Source organism: Pavona decussata, unplaced genomic scaffold, assembly GCF_977016875.1.
Source record: "Pavona decussata unplaced genomic scaffold, jaPavDecu1.1 SCAFFOLD_161, whole genome shotgun sequence".
Classification (NCBI taxonomy): Eukaryota; Metazoa; Cnidaria; class Anthozoa; order Scleractinia; family Agariciidae; genus Pavona; species Pavona decussata.
Window position 1 is genome coordinate 1,067,501 of NW_028145572.1, and position 20,202 is coordinate 1,087,702.

Genomic DNA, 20,202 nt, shown 5'->3' on the forward strand with positions numbered 1-20,202 from the left:
AATTAAATATTTACAGCGGAGGTAGGACAGTTAAACAAAAAGCACTTTCTAGCAAAGCCAAACACACACACACACAAACACCAGGTTATTCTTCGCCAGAATTCATTAAATTTCAAAATGAGAGTATCAAGCACTCATAGGAAAATGTGACGCCATCCTTTTTAAGAAAAGTTCCTTAGAAAAGGTACTTCGTATCCTTGACAAAGTAAAACAAAGAAAAACAGAGAAGTAGGGTGAGTGGCAAGTTAAAACTTTTCACCAAAATGATAACTAGATGTGGAAAAAATAAAGGGGTATGGTTTGGAAATAAACTGTAGGCAACATGCAAAAAAATGAAGCAAATCTGAGCTGAGAAAAAAATCAACCCAAAATTTGACATGGTGGTTATGCTCTCAGCATTCTGACACAACAGGTGCACGCAATGGTAATAATTTGCTGATATAAAACTCCAGTGGCAGTTTGGCATATGTCTGGAAAGGAAATAAAACAGTAATGAAAAGGAAAATTTTGAAAAGTTGATTTTTTCCCTTTTTTTTTTTTCATGTATTATTTTGGAACTTACATGCAGCAAGGGACATATACCGATAGGAGAACAAGATTAAGAACGAGAAGACAGAGAAGAGAAGCACAGGAACTGCAGTTTTCAAGTAAGAATATATCATGAAAAATCTTGATTGATGTATTTTTTCACTGAGTGACACAGGCATACTCGGAAAAAGAAAGTCCAAGTTCTTGCAACAGGAGTAAACCTACGACCTTCCAATAATAATATTACTAGTTCAGTTGCTCTACCACTGTACCTACAGGAGACTCATGAGAGCTAGACCATTAAACTAGATTGACACAAATTTTTTTTTTGCTGTTTGAAATATACCTTACTTTGAAGTATTTTGAAGAAGACAATTGATTAATTGAGAAGTTGAGAGGCTTGTTAAAACATTATTTTATTATGTAGGTTGGGCATTTTTAGAAAATATTCATTAGAAATCCCAGGGGAGTGAGTGTGGAGTTTCAGAAGCCACTGAAGGTTTTGAGGAAATTTAACGAAGCTAAATATGGCATAACATAGTATCCCTGGGATTGGGACTGGTTAATATCCCATGGGGTTAGGTAAGTATCCCTGGGATTGGGGTTGGTTAATATCCCATGGGGTTAGGTAAGAATCCCTGGAATTGGGGCTGGTTAATTTCCCCATGGGGTTAGGTAAGTATCCCTGGGATTGGGGCTGGTTAATATCCCGTGGGATTAAGTAAGTATCCCTGGGGTTGGTTATATACCATCCTAGGGTTGAATGTCACCCCATTGTCTTATTAGCATACCTGGGCATGGAATTTGTTTGGTATCATGGAGTTCTTTGATATCCCTTGGGGTTAGACCTATAATCCTGGGAACTAAAGGAGAAATCTTGAATTTTTTATTGGAATTGTGTACAGATGACGATGGAATTGATGACGAGTGGGATCATCAGATGCAGGTAAGCATTCTTTTTACGAATCCTTGCAGTTGTTGATATGTACATAATTTCTGGTTAAGCTCGATAACATATTTGACAAGTTTGCTCTTGTACCATAGTTTGTATTTTGTAAAGAATCTTCTTGGAGAGACAAAATGATAGGAAATGGGTTCCATATAAAACAATAAATTGCACCAATGGCACTGTTTTGTGATTGCCAGCAATAAATCTGTCATCATATTGTTTCATTTAGACAAGAAATTCTACTCAGGCATACAAATGGATGGTGGTACATTGTAAGAGTAAAGTCACACTACGTGCCTAATTGGCCTTCACGGCCAGAGCTTAACCCAGTTTCTGTAGCGTGAAGCAACTTGGAGTATTGCTACTCCTCCCTGGATGGGATGCTAGTCCATCGCAGGGTACATTGCAAGTTGCTACAGAAATGTTAGAAGACGGCTCAGGAGGAAATCTTGTTATCAGCTTACAGTCATCCTCTTAAGGGGGAATAATCAGGGAAGAAGAATCCTTTATTAAAATTTCACAACTTGCAGTCCAGAGACTGAATTACTTGACTGTGATAAAAAAATTACAAGGGTTCCACCATCCTTTCTAGTTCAATGATCTTATGTTAAGCTTACTTTACTTTTGCAATTTTTAAAAAGAACTATACAGATTTTTTTTAATGCTGGGTTTTTGTTGAACAATAGCAAGTTCTACTGATGAGCAAAATTGAGGCAGATAAACGGGAAGAAAGAAGGAAAATGTGTGGTACTCTGCAAGATGTGGTAAAATAATATTTTTCTGTTAACATGATTACAATGAGAGGTCATTGCAGTTGTATACGTAACTTGAGCAGCGGCAAAAAAAATTTCAGGAACTGCAATGGTCTCTTATTTAATTTTTTCGTCCACAGTTCGTATAATATACTCATGTAATAAAATTATTATTATGACTTTCCTAGATTGCACTTCCATTTAAATTTTATTTTTGCAGTTTAAATAATTAAAAGCTTTTATTATTATTGTTATTGGTAACTGTTCACAGCACAAATGCTGGTGGTGTCACCATCCTTGGCCAGGTGTCAAGAATGATTTATTGTTATTTTTAATTATCATTAATTATATTTAGAGCATTAAAAAACCTCTGCTTACAAGGTGTAAAGCATCCTGCAGAGGATGGGAGGGTAGAGAATGTACAGGGAAAAGCACCATGGATCATTTTTGCTTAAATTTCTAGAAATAAAAAATGGCTAGACATCAATACCTTTCACTTTTTGTCTCCTATTACAATGTAGATGAATCTTCAAGTAGAAATTGAACCTCTTAGTTCAAGCAGACTGAAGAGTGTTATAACAGAAACAACAAGAAATATCAAAGGTTTGTAAACTTCTGTAATGAACGTTATTAATAAAATTTTTCATGTCATTATGGAAGAATCAGATTAAAGCAGCTTGCTTTAGCCTAAAAGGAAGGGAAAAGTCATTTCCAACAAAAGTTACTAATGTGGCTGTTAATATAATATATTTATTTGTAGATGTGGAAATGGATCAGAGAGAAGACACATCATCTCCAGAATTGTTTTCTACCCCACCTGAAGAACAAGAACAGCTGGCGTCCAGCAGGGAGGTCCGTAAGCAGTCTGATCTCTTATTTTTTTAACAAATTGAAATAGTGCTTTGCAAGATCCATGTTAAGTTTTAAGTTTTGTCTGAAGGCTGAGTTTTAATGAATTTCATAGCAGTAATGACTGTTACTACTGTGGGATAACATTTATAGAATTGGTTATCTTCAAAGCAGAAGTGGATCAACATTTAGTATACCAACAGCACTGGTGCAAGGCCTTGGATAATTCAAAGGTTGTAACTTTAATTTATTCATGTCTTCATTGTTGTCTGATGTTACAGGCTGCCGAAAATGTTGAAAGTGATCAAGAGATTGCTAACAGTCCATCGTTACCAGTGACCGTGAGATCACCTGATGCTGTTCCAAGTGACAAGGATGAAAACCTTAAGGAGAATTTGACATCAACAGAGCCACTTGTAAGGTGAGGCTAGATATCCTCAGATCATAAGTATAAAATCTCTTTTTTTGTCTGACTAATGTTTCATCATTACCTGGAGTGCTTCATGTTTCCACCTATGTCCAGAAACGTACCTAATCCCTTAATTTGGCTACTTTATATAAGACAGACCTTTTTGCCATTTTCACATGTCTTCATGTCTGACAGAATTATTTGTGTTTTGGTAAGAGTTAAGGTAAGGGGACACCTTGTGATGTCTATCGTACAGTTCATACATCCCATTTGAGTGCATTCCTGGACATATCTCTACTACTTTTGTCAGAGTCACTCACCTTGAATACACTTGACAAATAGATTTTTTGTCTTCTTTGAACTTTAATATTATTACTGCCGTTAAGCAGTGCTCGTCGGCAATGATGTATTTAATTGCAGCTCAAAGGCAGTATTGCAGGATGTTAGTTTTCAAGATTTTCTTTAAATGTTACTAAATCAGGTTAATCTTTGGTGAGTGATGAGTTTATCATTTAACTGCTTGTACGAGGCTGTGTTGTCAGTAGTTTTGGAAAATGATTTTTGCCACAAAATCGTTTGCTTTCAGTAAGCTACTAACTAACTGATCTGTTATGGTGAAGGATTAATTCAAAATCATTATTCATAAAAAGATGGAGCTATTTATAAAAATAGTTTTTAGGATATGTTTTTTTAATTTCCCTTTGTATACCCCTAGTGTACTCTAGGCTGATGATGATGACTCTAGGCCATATACTGTATTATTTCACTGCACCTTCCATCCCATCCAGACTAACCACTTTTCACTCTGTAGTGACACAAAGTTTTGTTTTAATACCAGACAAGAAAAGGGAGATACCAAACGAAAGCTGAAGTTGAGAAGGACAAGACAGGAGGAATCAAGCCAGGCAGATCAAAAAGACAAACTTGTTGCTGATAAACTGAAAGTTTCTACATTAGAGAGTGATGAAGAAGAATTTCAAAGTGGAAATTCCAAGGATGTTACACCTGGAGAGAAACGCAAACTGGAACCAGATGACAATGATGTTACAGATGATGAAGACCCTATTCCTATGATGACAAGAAGAGCGTCCCTGAAGCGCAAGAAACTGTCAGTATTTGATGAAAACAGTGATACAGATGACCTGCAGGAATTGGAAAAGAAGGGCTCAAAGAGGGTTGCAGGTGACCTAAATGATCCTCAGCCAAAAAGGATTGCAGTTGATGAATGTGATCAGAAAGCAACATCAAATGAGAATTCTCCACCAAAGGGAAAGGATCCAGTGTAAGTTGTTGATTCTTTTGGAAATCGTCTTAAAACTATCAAACACGAAGAAGAGTGTTCATCCAATTTCCAAACAATCAGAAGTGGGTTAAAAAACAAGGTGTGCAAAGTTTTTTCACCAACTATGAGGTGTTTGGAAATCGGATCAAGTGTTTGAATACGTCTGCTGTGTTGTAGCCTCTCAAACCATAATAATTCTTGAAGAAATTTCAAAGCAAAAATTTTTTTAATTTTTTATTAATTAAGACTGCCTTCATCATAGTGATTTCCTAAATGTTTTCTCTTCATGGATTATACATTCCCAATTCTCCTTTGATGTAGTAATTTCCTTTGTTTTCTCTTCGTGAATTGTAAATGAGTTTAAGAATAATTAATGTCACCCTTTCAAGAATTTGTTTTAATTTTTAACTTTTTCTTTCAGTAACTTGAGTGAGATTGTTCCAAGTGTCCAGAAAAATGCAGAAAATATTTTTTTTTACAACAATCATCTCCGGAGAATTTCCTGTCATGATATTTACATATATTGTATCAATGTTGGATTGTAAGGGATGGGAAGAACCTCCTCATAGTTTACTTTCTTTTGTTGTTTTGTTCTTATTGATTGCTCAGTTTTTCTGTTGTGTTTGTCTTACAGAGCAGAGACCAGACAGCAAAGAACAGTAAGTGCATCTCAATTATTGTTTGAAGAGGTTTTTAATCCCACGCTCAAAACTTTTAAAATTCCCCATGCTTGGTACTTTTGTTCAGAGGGTCAGTGGTCTCTGCATTGCCATATTGTTTCCTTACATTAGAAACTTTTGTTTGTCTCCCTTTGTGTCTTGTGTTCGCTGTCTTATATTGTATAATCCTCTTAGATGCCTTGTGCCTTGGAAACTGGAGATAAGTACCAGTTCAAGGGGTGCTATTCATGCTACTTTTGCATGTTATGTTAGTCTTCATAACCTGTGGGCCATGATAACAGTAATCTTTGTTGTATATGGTTATCCTTCATACTGCTGTGAAGTACTTCATGTACTAACTGTATTCATCTGATGTTTTATTGAGCTGCACATGTGTATGTACTCAGACTTCCTGTCGTTTGGTGAGCAGCTCCTCCTATCATTGCAAAGCAAAACTTGTGTCGTTTACTAAGAACAAGCATGTCATTATGCATCAGATCTTCAGTTTGTAACTGACTGTCTATCTTACCATCTACAGCCGCCCAGCTTGCTACATGTACGCCTCTCACGGCGGTACAAGAAATCCAGATGCAGACCCAGTACGCTGAAAGAAGCCATGAAGGCAGATCTCTATTTTGCTCCTCCTGGATTTGACTTCTCAGCTTACACCCTGCTGATCATCAGGATGTTTGAACAGTACAGACAGAAGCTGCATGTTGCGCAGTCCAAGGTCAGGACACTCGTCCCCTGGGGTAGCCCTGTGTCGTGTGGTAAGATGCATGGAAAAACATTAGATGTGCATCTGCCTGGAAAAGCCTCTACTTTTATTCGAGAAAGGAGCTCTGCATTTGTCAGGGGAACTCCACGTGAGGGTAAGTTATGTTAATAGCCTGTTATTAAAAGTACATGAATGGTTGAGTAAGAAGCTACATGTAAGTTCCAATTTCCATGGGACAAACCTCCAGAAATGTAACTGTTGATTCAGGTGTTGATTTTTTTATTGTATTTTGCACGTGTTTGTCATTTGCTAAGACACCACATTTAATATAACTGTAGCAGCATGAAAATCTATGCTTGTTAATTAGTATAAAATATACTTGAGATTCCCCAGGACAGAAATTTGATGTTTGAATGGGTACCAAGCGTCTGTCAGGTAATACACTCATCAGGGTGAACTTGCAGAACAAGTTAGACAGCTAGTTCAGTTGTGGGACTTCTGTGTTGAACTCAGTTTAATTATTAAAAAAATTTGACAGATGTGCAAAAAAGTTTGAACCCGTCCCAGGGCTTCCAATAAGTTGGTTTGAAGTAGGTGGCTGTCGTTGGGCAGCACATGCCGCAAAGCAATATACAATATAATTATGCACTGTTGATTGCGCTTCAGTGAAAAGTCCACATTCTCGCTCACAAAGTGGCTCAGGAGCTTGAAAACTTGACAGATGATAGGCAATGAACCATTTTTGTTTGGTTTCTTGTGAAAGCAAATGCTCAGATGTGGTAAATGGACAAGTATTATTAATTTTTACACTGTTCCTTTATTTTCAGACTGAATTTGACTTGTCAATTTATGATAGAGTACCTGCTAGAGCTCCGGCAGGAGCCGTGTCTTATTGAAAGCCCTGCAGGCCTGACATTTACCATATTTTTTCAGTTCAGTTGTCACCAGTACTTTTCGAATCTTACTTTCTTTCTGTTTTCCACAGCAGCAAGCGCACAAGCCAAACCTCAATTAGGACAAGATGTTTTCAATCTGAGGAGAACTCTGAGAAGCTCAACAAATCTTCAAAGTAAAGCATCCACGTCCGCATCAACAAGCACAACCACTCATGAAACTCTACCGTCATATAAAGTGGACAGTGATAGTGATGGTGAAGAATTGATGACATCTTTCTTGGACAAAGTGATGCCCTCTTCAGTAAAAAACTCTGCAAAGAAAATACAAAGATCAGTCAAAAATGATAGCACTTCTAATGGGGTGTTTGCAGAGGCATGTAAACTGAAGACTCAAGCTCCAGGAGAGCCATCAGTTACAACACAAACAGCAAAACTTTCCAATATGGGAGTGCTAGATGATGACAAATCATCAAACTATCAGTTTGATAAGCCATTTAATAAAAAAACAGCCAGAGGTGATGTTGGTATTGCAGAGATGTTATTTGGTACTGATGTTGTTTTGGATTCTAAAAAGAGTGAAGTTCAGTCGAATAAACTTAATTCCTCAGATAATGCACTTGGGAAGGGCAGTGAAGATAAGAGTGAATCCAAGGCAAATGAAAATGAACTTGAAGGTGAAAGTTCAGTTCGTAAAGGTGAAGGTTTATCAGAAGCTAATGCCAACAATGATGGAAGCCAATCAGACTTCGTTCATCCTCCAAAGCGCAGAAGTATTGTGCGACTTGTAGATGATGATGCAACCGATGATGAAGACAATCTCTCTCAACCTGTGTCTTCACTTCATGTCCCAACCAAGGAAGCTTCAGCTGATTGTGAGATGCCTTCATCAAAGGAGGAAAGTAACAATGAATTTAGTATGCCCACTGGAGGGCAAAACGATGAAGCTATTTCAGACGATGTAGTCCCCCTTGATTCTCCATCTCTCATGACGCAAAGCGAGTCTCAAGGAATCCTTGGAAAGAGCATTCTTGAAACTATGGCTACTGATGGCGAGACCCTATACCCATCTCAAGCACTGACTGAGGCAGGGTCAGTCTCCCATGAACTGTTTACAGAGATTATAGAAGATAGTAGTAATACCAGGAGTTCATCCTCCGCAGTAAGGCCCAGGGCTAAAAGGGGAGCTGAGAGGTTTACTGGGGAAGAGCAGCTTACTATTGATGTGGACAGTGATAACAGTCAGCATGTGAGAGAGACACGTTCAGACGCAGCAGAAAAGGCTGCAATGGCAGCAATGAGGAGACAACAGGGGACAAGTAAAGAACAAGACCTGAGAGAAGCTTGCTCATCAAGGTACAGCTTCTTCCTGTTACCTAAAGTTTGGCATGCTTATTTTTTTTGTGTGCATGGATTTGTTGTGCATTTCCATTAGTCTGTGAATGTTGTTCACTTAAGTCTGGTTCACACTAGTGCGATAAGCACACAAAAAAAAGAAACAAAGGGCCTTTCCCACTTTGTGATTAGCATAACAAACATTCCAACACAAGGATGTTCCCACTCTGTGATAAGCAAGGTGACATACAGACAGACAGTGTTGTTGAGTTCTTTTGCTTGTGCCGATCTCATGCCATTTTCTTTTTCCTTTGTTTGTGCTCATCACACATTTGGAAACCAGGCTTTGGCATAGTTAAGTGTTAATATTTTATTTTTTTGTAGTATTGTTATTAGATTAGCTTAATGTGTTATCACTACCGGTAGTTATTTCTATATTTTAGTTACTTAGAGACCCCCCTGGAAAGACAGTGGCATCCTCACTTAATTTTGATAATTTATGTATTTATTTATTTAGTAGCCATGCCAACATAAGTACAGTCTTACATACTTTAGTTCTCTCCACTGGAAAAAGTGTCCTGGGAATGTACAGCTCACCATTCCTTATTACAGCGGTTACCAAAAACACGCAACCTACCGTCTTCAAAAGAGTTGGATAAAGTTATGTGTAAAAGTTAAAGTTAAAGTTTGGTGGACGTCAATCAAAGAATCTATGATAGACGTTCACCAAAACGTACGCTGGGTACCAGAAGTTTTTTCTCGCGTGTGACAAGGAGTTGTGATAATACATGCGGGTCACTTTGAAGACTCAAAACCAGAAACTGCGCATGAAAAGCCTCTGGCACCCAGGGTAACCAAACCGCAACTTTATAGCAGTCTTTTAAAGGTGATAAGTCATGTGTTATTGGTAACTGCTGTAAGTTCTTAAGGGGTTAGGACTCCAGGTCACCTTGGCCTTACTCCAGGGCTCTGCTAAGCCCAAATCGGTATTTTTATCCAGGCTCCAAGTAGAGGAATGCTTCAGACCCTAGGCTCTATGTCAAAATTGCAGGGCTCCAAACTTCAAAGAACCAAACGAGACACCCCTCCCCTTTGGGACCCCCAGAGTTGTAAATTTCAACCGCAGTCATTATACAACACGGTAACCAGTACCAAACGTGAGATGGTACTACTCAGTAGCTTTCATTTGTATGTACAAACTTGAAAGTTTCATCCACAGACTCAAACTTGAGAACCACCTTTTGCAGCACAATAAACTACAATCACTTTAGTGTAAAAATGTTGATTTTGAAACAAATACAATCCCACACTTGATGACAACATAGTTAATAGAAGGCAATGGTTATGAAATCTGGCAAACGTCTTTGTTATATGTTTTTGTTTGCCTTTTTGGCCTTGACCCTGCACAAACAACAATAGAATTTGGAATATGTTGGAGCAACTGACCAATCGAAACGTTCCTGTTAAGATATTCAACTGTGGTGTGAACGTTAAAACAAAGGATTGAGCAGGGTCGCGGCCCTTCCAACATAAATTGCAGCACCATTGTTTTCATGGAAGGTTTCATAACCAGTCCCTCGATTAACTATGATGACAAGTGATGTCATTGACAAAGTAACCTGAAATTTTAATATAAGATGTGCACTTATATGTTCATCTTTAGATGTATCTCAAGGATGAGTATAGCAGTGTCCGTCATTATTTCAGTAATAATCATCATTACCCTCTCATTTTTTCTTAGCTCAACCATGAATAAGCCAGAAGAGCTAGCTAAAGATACACAGGAGGATTCTACAGTTGAGTGCCCATTGTGTTATCAGCATTTCACTGTGAAAGAGATTGAAGCTCATGCATCGGACTGTGAAGGCCCACCCTCATCTCCACAGACGTCATACTCACACAGCCACAGGACTGGACCAAGTATGAGCAGGTGATTGTTTGGATAAGATTAGTGTTTGTCACTTGGATCTTGTGTTGGACTGAAAAACAAGCAAACAAAACTGTGTGCAAACTCTGAAAAGAAGATGGAACTATCAACATTAGATACAGGAACAGAGCCTGAAATATAAAAATGTAATTTCACATAAATTAGCATAACCAGTGACAGGACACTTTGCATAAATTTGCAAATTACGCATAAATTTATGCAACTTATGTACCTGTGACAGGGCACTTTGAAAACATTTACAGTACACACTTTTTCATAAATTTACATTGTCAATGCCAGGATGCTTGTAAAAATAGCACATGTGTTCTGCTCTGCTGTACAGTAGAAATGAATACACTAACCTAAGAATAATGTACAATTTCCAGTGCTGTAAAACTAGGCAGAGGTACACAGGAAATCAGCACTGTAAGAATCTTGTTGTGGTGATTAAGATCATTTTTGAACCACAAACAATATTTCTATGTTATGCAGCCATCAATCTTTCAAATGTAGACTTAAATGTAAAAGTTTAGTTTTCAATCCAAAGTATCAAAGGAAAATATGTATTGTTGAAAGAATAAGAAAGCTAATATTAGCTTGTCTCTTGACAACAGAAATCCAAGCACTTTAACGTTAAGTCTTTTACGGTTACACTTTTAAAAACTCATTTAGTAAAAGAATTATTAGTAATTATTGCTTATTTAAAGTACCATCAGTTGTACTCAATTGATAATTTGTTTTGAAATCAGTTGAAAATAAGAAACTAAAGCTATTAGAAAACAAAACCAAAACACAAAACAGGTAGTTGCTATTTCATGTTGAGTAACATATGCTGAATGTGTGGTTCCAGAAAATATCCATACCCCCACCACGGAGGGAATTGGAAATTCCAGAGGGGTGGGGGGGTCAATGGCTCAGGAAATTCCAGAGGGGGGGAGGGGTGAATGGTTGGATAAGCTTCCAGAGGGTCAACTTCACGTTCATGTCAGACATAGTTGTTCAAAATAGTAACTTACCAATTTAGCCAACTTGTAGATGTTTCTTGAAGACGTTACTTTGTTTAACTGTTTTAAAGAAACCCTTGTTACATTAAAAACACGTTTCCCTTCTCCGAAAAGCCTTTCTAAGCGAAGTAGTCCAAGTGAGACAAGAATTCTATGTCTGCGTTGCGTGACTCAGTTATTATAAAACTGTTGTTTGTGAAACTTTCTTGCGTAGAAAAATATTTTTCACTGGCAACAATTGAAATATCTGTATCAATGTTTAAAAGGGAAACTTTTGTATGGCTATAAAGTGAAAGCCCCAATTTTACATAAAGCATTGAAATATTTGTTGTTATTTTTGTATGTTGCGTAAAGTTACGGGCAAAGGTCAATTCCCGCAGTCAATTATAAATGGTTTGTCAAAACTGACCCGTGTTAAATTTTATTTTGTCCAAAGTATTCCAACTCAAAGTCCAAAACTACTAACTTAATTTCTATGCCAAAATTCAACAAAATAGAGCCAATTTGACATTATTTTGATGCGTTATTGATCTCATACAAAATTTGCATAAGAACGTGAACATGCTAATTTCGTTTTGCGGCTCCATTTCGTCTGCGGTTTCAAGTTACGATCTGAAAGGTCAATTTGTCTCCCTGTCCTGCTAATGCTTATTTTGTCCAATACTAAAATAACTAGACTGAATGATTACCATGAGAAATATCGATTGAGTAGAACTAAAGCGATAATCAAATCCTTTTGATCTCCTACAAATTTGCATAGGAACGTAAACATGACATATGCAAATTAAATGAAAATACATTTTTGCATTGCCGGACTTATTCTAACAATTTAGATTTAAAATCTTCAGCGAAGCTAAACGGTAAAGTTTGATGTCAATGACCACAGGTAAATATAAAACACAACAATTATTTCAGTATCAAGAGCTTCTTGGCAAACTCTACCGGTGAAATTGAACAGCGCGCGCGCTCTTCGATAACGCATATTTTCTCCTCGTGTAGGCAGTTCTTGATATTTCTGAAATGTTCACATCAAACTGATTGTTGAGGCGTTCTTTTGAAATAAAACTTTTCCAGAGGGGGGTGGGGGTGTATTCTGTATTTGAGGAATTTCCGAAGGGGTGGGGGGGTCAAAAAAATACCTCGAAAATGGAAAATCCTGGGGGGTGGGGGGGTCCTATGTGAAAATTCCCTCCGTGGTGGGGGTATGGATATTTTCTGGAACTACACAATGTTAAGCCGCAGCCACACGAGCGATTTTTTGCTTGCGCAGGTGATGCGATTTTTTCAAATTTTGTCGCGTCGCCAGCGCGAGATGAAAATCGCACGTGTAGCCACCCTTGAACTTGCGACATGACAGGTGAAAAAATTGCAAGAAAAAAGTTGCCAGAATTGAAATTTTCGCGACAAAATCGTAGAGATAGCGCCCGTGTAGCCACCCTGCAACTAAGCCTCGTCATCCGCAATAGCTCGGGAAACGCCGGGTTATCAACGACTGAAATTTCCGTCAGAAGTTGATGGTAAAATCCTTGTTCCTTTCTCTTTGCGAGCCACGGACGAACCCACGTTGACCTTTTCTTAATTTTCTTCTTCCTTCGTTTGCTTTTTATGGTCAAGAAGAAGAATGCAAATAGGCCATAAAACAATATCCTCTTCCGAAAGGGCCGTCCGCCATGTCTGTTTATAGCGCTAGGTCTCTTGAAGTATGCGATTCATGCGGCTTTCAATTTTGTCGCCAAACTCGGTAGAATTTGTCACTCGTGAAGCCACCCTCTCGCGCTGGCGATGCTACAAGATTTAAAAAAATCGTATCACCTGCCTTAGCAAAAAATTGCTGGTGTGGTCGTGGCTTTACAGTCACTTTTACCGTAATTTAGTAACCTCAAGGTGCTTGGTTTTCAGTCAGTTGAGATTGTTATGGTTGACGACAGCATAAAGTACAATTTTTACAGCAACTGTCAAAATTCTCTCACGCTAATTGGCTCGTAGCTATTGTCTATAAGAGTGCAGACAATAAAAGTCATGTCACATGTCATGCACGTTTCTTTCTCGAGGGAAAATCAAGCCAATTAATTCCATTTGTATTTTTCCATGTTTTTGTAAAAAATAAAAACACAAATCAACGACAGTTTTCTATGGTCTATACTCTTATAGGCAATAAAATGACAGAAGAAAATGTTCAAAACTTGACAGTGAAGCTTGAGTTTTGAACAAGTTTATGACATCAGTAGAGTATAAACCATATAAAACTGCTGTCAATTTGTTAAAAATACGTGTAGGTTAAAGTATATTTCTTAAGAACCAATGTTCTGAGCTTAGGCTGCTCCTTGTTTCAGTTCTACTTCATGTACAGAGCCAAAGTCTACAATTTATCAGACATTAACTGGCGAAAGAAGGGAGTTAAAAAACTTGAAAATCGTACTCCAGAGATCACCCTTAGCTAAAGAGAAGCTTCCTCGAAAAGCCAACCAAGCAACAGATTCAGCCAAGAGAAATCTTGATTTCACAACTGACATACGACCTTCCGAAAGTCTTGATCAGTATGTTAGACCTTTGGCGAGCGGTTCTAGAAGCTTTGATCAAGGTTCCAGAACACATGGTAGGAGAAACAGGGCAGCCCTAAGAACAGAAACAGAGGGTGAATACAGTGGCTATGAAAATTATGAAGAAGTCAACAGCTCACAAGTCTACAGCTGGCTTGATTCATCAAGGTCTTGATTTTGTATTCTTTTTAGCTTGAGAATAATAGCCCTTTAACAGGTCAAGCATTCCTCTCAAGAATTAAGTATTTCTAAATTACTGCAAATTTGATTTTGTTATTTGTTTCAGTAATCTCTTCAAATGAAGGAATCGCTCTATAAACTAAATTAAATTATCATCATCATCAGTATCAAGAGCTGCCCCATCCTCGGAGACCCAGGGGCAGTTAGTCAGGGGCAGGCGAAATGGCGCGACAAAAGTTTTTGAAGTTCTTGAAAACTTTCGTCGCGCCATTTCACCCACCTCCGACTGACTGCTCCTGGGTCTCCAATGATGGAGCTACCTTGATCCAAACAGTATATTGGGTTAATGTACAATCTCTACACTAGACTGGTTGGTAAATTTGATAGGCAAGGTATATTCTTATTACAAGGTCAAAATACTATTGGCAAAGAGAAGCAAACAGAAGGTAAATTTTGCAATGACCACTGGAGGACTTTGCAACATCAGAAAAATTAGTGTGTCAAAATTCTTGTGATTGGCATTTAAAGCCACACTTGAATCCCTTCAAAATCAATTTTTTTTATAATGGCTTATTCAAAATTTGAATGGAAATAACTATTCCAAATCAATTTTGTAATCATGAACTTCAATTTTCCCCACTTAGAGGAATACTTGTAGTAGAGTGTTCCAAGAATATTCCTGTTGTTCCATTGGTCAAAACTGGTTTGGTATGACATTTCTATTGGATTTTTATTTTCATACAATGCGTGTTGAGCATTCATTTTCTGATTATGAACTAGCCTGTTCATGGACAAGGTAATTTGTTCAAAGTCAGTCACCCCTCTCAGCCTTTGTACATTTTAGTGGAAATTTTCTTGGACAATTGTTACTACTACTAGCTCAATGTTCTATCAAGAGACGCTAGACATTGGCTTATCCTTAAAATACTATTTAATGAGTTAGCTCGAAAGTTTGAAGTTAAGTTATTGCCATTGTTCTTTCTTTGGACCCCATGTTTTCCTGCCAAAGTTTAGATCACTTGATAGAACTATCAGAAGTTTTAAATTTTATAAAATATTTTAGTGTCGTTTTATGGCAACAACATGGTTCGTAAAAGTTATTATAATATTTTGCAGTTTTTTCTGGAATACAGTGAACTCCATTGTCACAAACACCTGTACTTCTACCCTTGACTTCATATCTGAGACAGACACCCCTGTGTTTGTCAAACAATCTTAACTATTCCCAAGTTTGTCGTTTTTAATGGGGTTGACTGTATTCCTTTAAACTTGGAAATTGTTAAAAAGAAGATTCACTTCAAATGCAAAGATTTATATGCAGGTTTATGCAGATTTATTACATTTTTTCAAAAAAAATTTGTTGAGTTAATGTTAATGAGATGCCTTGGTTTATTTTTCTAAATAAACTTGTAAAACAGGTAAGGAGAACCCCTGTGAAATGCAGTATTGACAAATGATGGTTGTAAAGGATGCTGAAAATGTACGTGGCCATCGTGAATATTATGTTGGGCAGACTTTAGGGAGAGGAATGTACACTCACACTATGTACTGTGGGTGGTTCGGTCCTCTCTGTACAGTGCTGGCAGTGCTGGCCATAATATTCAAGAAGGATGACATTTTTGCTAAGACTCACTTCCATACCGAGGTTCCGTTGGTTTAGTTGGATAATGTATTTGAAGGGGTGGGAAGAATGACAAGTTTACGCTACGAACGTCATAGAGAATTAACAACATTTGGATCTTAGTTATTGGGAGTGTACGAGATTCATTGAGGATGCATGAAAATTGGCACCCACCAAAAGCAAACAGTTTGAATTCTCATGAATTCTCGCAAAGAAGACTTGACTGCATGTACATGAGGTTGTACAGAAAGAAAAATTCAGCTTTGTAGGCAAATTGTCCATTTCAGATCGTGACATTCTCTGGAGAAGGGTTTCTTTATCTATCTAATAAAAATGTATTGGTGTACACTGTTAGAGGATGCTTCGAAAGAGAAGAGTACATAGCCTGGCCTAATCACTGTCCTTGTTGTCTTACCGTCTCCAGTTATCGCCATCAACAACATTCTCATCCTCTCCTCCATGACTGGAGAATAGGGCCTTCATTGTATTCCTTAATCTAAAAGAAATACTCCCTGGGGCGAAAAAATACTTTAGTGGTGCTCTAATGGGAAGAATATGCTATTCTAAATTGCCTCACACACTCTCGCTGACCGCCATTCTTTTGTAATCCTTGCAGAGAGAGTTGTTTTTACGTCTTGCGCAGTCTGGTGGGCTTGATTTCATTCAAAAGGTTCTGATGAAATATGTGTACTGCTCAAGTCAACAGAGTAGGTCTCACTTTGTCCTTTTTTCGTGTCCTTCAGCCCTGAAAAGAAGAAGCCTCAGCAAACATACAAAGGTAAAATTCGTTATTTATACGTTCGTCTTATTGGTTGATTTGTTAATCTATCTTTTGATTGGTTGACAGACTGATTCAATGATTAATTGTTTCATTAATTGATTACTGGCTGACTGTCTGACTGACTGACCTGTTTGACAGACTGACTGACTGTCTGGCAACCAGACTAGCGACTGATGTACTGGCTGACTGAGTGACTGGGAGTCTGACTGACTGGCCTGTTTGACAAACCAACTGGCACTGTCTCTGGTTGGCTGCCTGACCATCACCATCTGGTTGACTGGCTGGCTGAGTGATTGTCTTATTGCCTGACTATCCGGCTTGCTGGCAGGCTGACTGACTGTCTAATTGACTGATTGACTGACTGACTGTCTGGCTGGCTCGCTAACTGACCAGCTCACTTACTGTAGCTATGGCTGGCTCAGTGACTGATTGACCAACTGACTGACTGATTATTGTTTGTGCGTGTGTGTTTTTTTGTTTTTATTTTTGTTTTTTTTTTATTTTATTTTATTTTTCGTTGATTAATCGACTGATTAGTCCAGTGAATAAAGATCCATATTGGGCGGTCTAATACAATTTAATAAAAACTAAACTAGTGAGCAGCACTCTGCGAACTGTAGTTTTATAACTTCTTTATTTCTCCTACGCGTTTCGTGTGACTAGCGCACACTTCGTCAGGGAGTTTAACAATACAACATGATGTGCCTGTATATATACCTAACTCGTGCTTAGAGTTTACATGTTTACGTAAAAACACACCCACGGAATTGCATATAGGAAAGACAAACCCCGCGGTAATGCGTTCAGGAAACAGGCGGTAGATTTCGGCAAGGCGTGACATACTTTGTGCGTGATATAATTTTGCAATTCCGTAGGTGTGTTTTTACGTAAATATGTAAACTCCAAGCACGAGTTAGGTATATATACAGGCACATCATGTTGTATTGTTAAACTCCCTGACGAAGTGTGCGTTAGTCACACGAAACGCGTAGGAGAGATAAAGAAGTTATACAACTACAGTTCGCAGAGTGCTGCTCACCAGTTTAGTTTTTATTAAATTGGGCAGACCGAAGAAGTCTTGGAGAAGGACAATCCAGCAAGAATATGAGGACTTGGGGATGTCTTGGAATGAAGTGAAACGGACAGCAAAAAATCGGGTCCGATGGAAGGCTGCGGTGGAAGCCCTATGCTCCGGTCGGAGCGAAGAGGATTAAGCAATTGGACAGTCAAACCATTAATTAATTAAATGAGTTAATTAGTAAAACTGATAAATTCATCAATTTTATGTCAAGAGATCCTAAAATCGACCTCGTGTTCTCTGTCATCCTGTTTCACTGTTTAGGAAACGCCTCAATACTCTGCGATGACTACATTCCCCTGGAAACTCCAAAAGAAAATGAAGATTACGGGGAGTGCACACGCAAACAACACGACAGTAAACAGACATCTTCAAGAACAGAAGAGATAGAATCTGATAGTGATTCATCGGATGATGATTCCTTAATGGTGCAGTATGGGGCACAACGCACTTCGCATCGTCTGAAGACACAACCAAGACAAGCAAAAACAGCGGGAATGGATGAAAATGAGCTTGCGCTCGACCAGCTCGGAGGTCGGCGTAAGAAGCGGCCAATGTCATTATCGAAAAGTTCCAAACCTAAGAAGCCTCGCCGGGGGAGCGATTCCAGCAGTGAAGATAGCGATGGTTTGACTATAGTTTGTGGCCTTTGTAATAAGAAGATTCCGAAGGAGCTTTACGATCAACATGCAGAGGAAGAGTTAGAGGAGAAGAGAAGATTGGAGAGGGCTCCTAAGAAGAAGAAGGAGGAAGAAGGTACTTAACATTAGATTTTCACAGCAGCAGTAAGTTCACCAGCCCGCGTGCAGACGTCTGTCATTTCCGCGCAACTGAGAATTAGAACATGAAGGGAAGAAAAGAAGTCTGCATGCAGCCGGCTAAGTGGCATCTTCCCCACTTAGGCCCCGGTTGTTCAAAGAGAGGCGATGTTTTCGCAACAGTGCGTTCCCCTTTTTTCAACCTACTTCTCAGTGTTTGGATATCTGATGAAACACACCTTCTCGTGTTTGATATATTACGTCCAACTCAGTAAGGGGGAATCTTTCATGAATCAGTGTTATTACTTGTGTCCTGCTAACCGCGTCTGAACCAACTCGTTCCCTGTCTAAGTACATGAGCAGAGGAGTGGACTACCTTGCGTATAGTTTCTCGTCACAGACTTATCTCTTTAATTTCTTTTCGTGTTTTAGTTGTAACCGTGAAAGAGAAGAAAAGGGAAGGTAGCAAGCCTGAGCAAAGAAGGTAATCATGGATTTGTCGGCGTAGAAAGTAGGTCGAACAAGTAGAATGATGAGAATGATGTATTATTCAGTGAGTGGCAAAGGCATACTCGGAAAAACGAAATCCGAGTGCTCCTATTAGGAGTCGAACCTAAGACCTTTCGATTACTAGTTCAGATGCTCTACCACTGAGCTATTGGAGACTCGTGGGAGCTAAGGCCATTAAACTAAGTATGCAACAGAAATCACGGAAAGTGTGTGCAAATCAGGGAACGGTAAGAATGATACTCATCAGCCAACCTCTTGCTCGTTTTTGTTTTGTTTTGTTTTATGTCCGAAGGGTCGTCAAAAGAGTGAAAGCAAATGAAGACACTCCCTCGCAAAGCTCTGGAACGGAATACAAAGATACCGACCCGAACGAAGATGAAATCGATTGGGATGCCGTCAGCGATTCTCCAATCAAATGCTTCCAATTTACGGAAAATAGTACAAGTGGCGTGGACTTTGAGAACCAGTTTGAGTATCTTAAGGAAAATAGAGCCAGCAGGAGACGGGGTAATCAAGGACGATTCGATAGATCCGGTACCGGTGGGGAATTCGGAAAGACCGGGGAGTCAGGTAACAGGGGACGTGGAAGAGGATCGTATAACAAAGTTTACGGACGAGGGCGAGGAAAGAAATATGGCGGGAGATTCAAAGCATACCGTAGAAAAAAGTGACCTGTAATTTAAGGTGGTCGCCAATGGTGCATTTGTAACGTATTTAGGAACTTTGAGGAGCGTGTCAGTTTGAGCCCCCAGTTATTTGTGTTGGTAGTTTAGTTGTTATTTCTTTGTTGCTATACTTAAGGGTTTCAAACCGCAAATTGGCGCAAGAAACTTGAGTTTAATCGAACGGCTCCGGAAAAGATGGTCCTAACTGACTTTTCGTTGAAAACTGATCTTGGCGTTTTTTACACAAAGACAAAGGATGGACTTTCTCAAGCCTGCAAAAATATTACCACATTGGTGGGAGGCGAGTGCTCTCACCATTGAATTGATCCGTAGTACCTATTTTAATAGAAATTTCCATACTTTTCGTGTTTAATTTTGAATCGGGTAAATTTAATGTCGAGGAAACATTCGTTTTACATACGTATAAAAAAGTTCTACTGGCAAGCGCAACCTGGGGAGAAACGCCAAAGATTCTGTCGGGTTGTGTAGTGTGGGGCGGGGAGGGGGGGGGAGGAGAGGCCCCCTCGGGAGTTTTGGGACTCTCCCCAGGTTGCGCTCGTCATTACAAACCAAGATGGCGGCGGTCTGATCTCGACGAAGGGGACAGTAAAGAAGTCTATACGAATCACCCCCAGGTGTGTGAAAATTTGTCCCTGTTGGCCTTCGATCCAAACTTGCGAATGCAAGCTTTTGTGGCAGTGACCAGTGACAAGCTAAAGACAGTGTTTAACAAATAAAATGCCACCCGTTTCCTTGACTGTTTG

General features: G+C 38.9%; 1 protein-coding gene across 2 annotated transcripts in view; it reads left to right on the forward strand.

The window, feature by feature from the left end:
- Positions 1–20,195, forward strand: part of LOC146464616 (uncharacterized) — a 21,820-nt gene extending 1,625 nt beyond the window's left edge. The window contains exons 2-17 of one of the 2 annotated variants that reach the window (XM_085129177.1): positions 569–647; positions 1,434–1,474; positions 2,164–2,241; positions 2,751–2,832; positions 2,990–3,081; positions 3,360–3,499; positions 4,326–4,769; positions 5,404–5,428; positions 5,967–6,300; positions 7,135–8,395; positions 10,116–10,304; positions 13,639–14,013; positions 16,390–16,424; positions 17,770–18,261; positions 18,696–18,747; positions 19,066–20,195. In XM_085129177.1, coding sequence (XP_084985303.1) covers positions 569–647; positions 1,434–1,474; positions 2,164–2,241; positions 2,751–2,832; positions 2,990–3,081; positions 3,360–3,499; positions 4,326–4,769; positions 5,404–5,428; positions 5,967–6,300; positions 7,135–8,395; positions 10,116–10,304; positions 13,639–14,013; positions 16,390–16,424; positions 17,770–18,261; positions 18,696–18,747; positions 19,066–19,444 — 4,098 coding nt within the window. In that variant the 3' untranslated portion in view covers positions 19,445–20,195. Of the gene's footprint in view, positions 1–568; positions 648–1,433; positions 1,475–2,163; positions 2,242–2,750; positions 2,833–2,989; positions 3,082–3,359; positions 3,500–4,325; positions 4,770–5,403; positions 5,429–5,966; positions 6,301–7,131; positions 8,396–10,115; positions 10,305–13,638; positions 14,014–16,389; positions 16,425–17,769; positions 18,262–18,695; positions 18,748–19,065 lie in introns of both variants that reach the window. The other variant, XM_085129176.1, reaches the window with a different exon arrangement.
- The last annotated feature ends 7 nt before the right edge of the window (positions 20,196–20,202 follow it).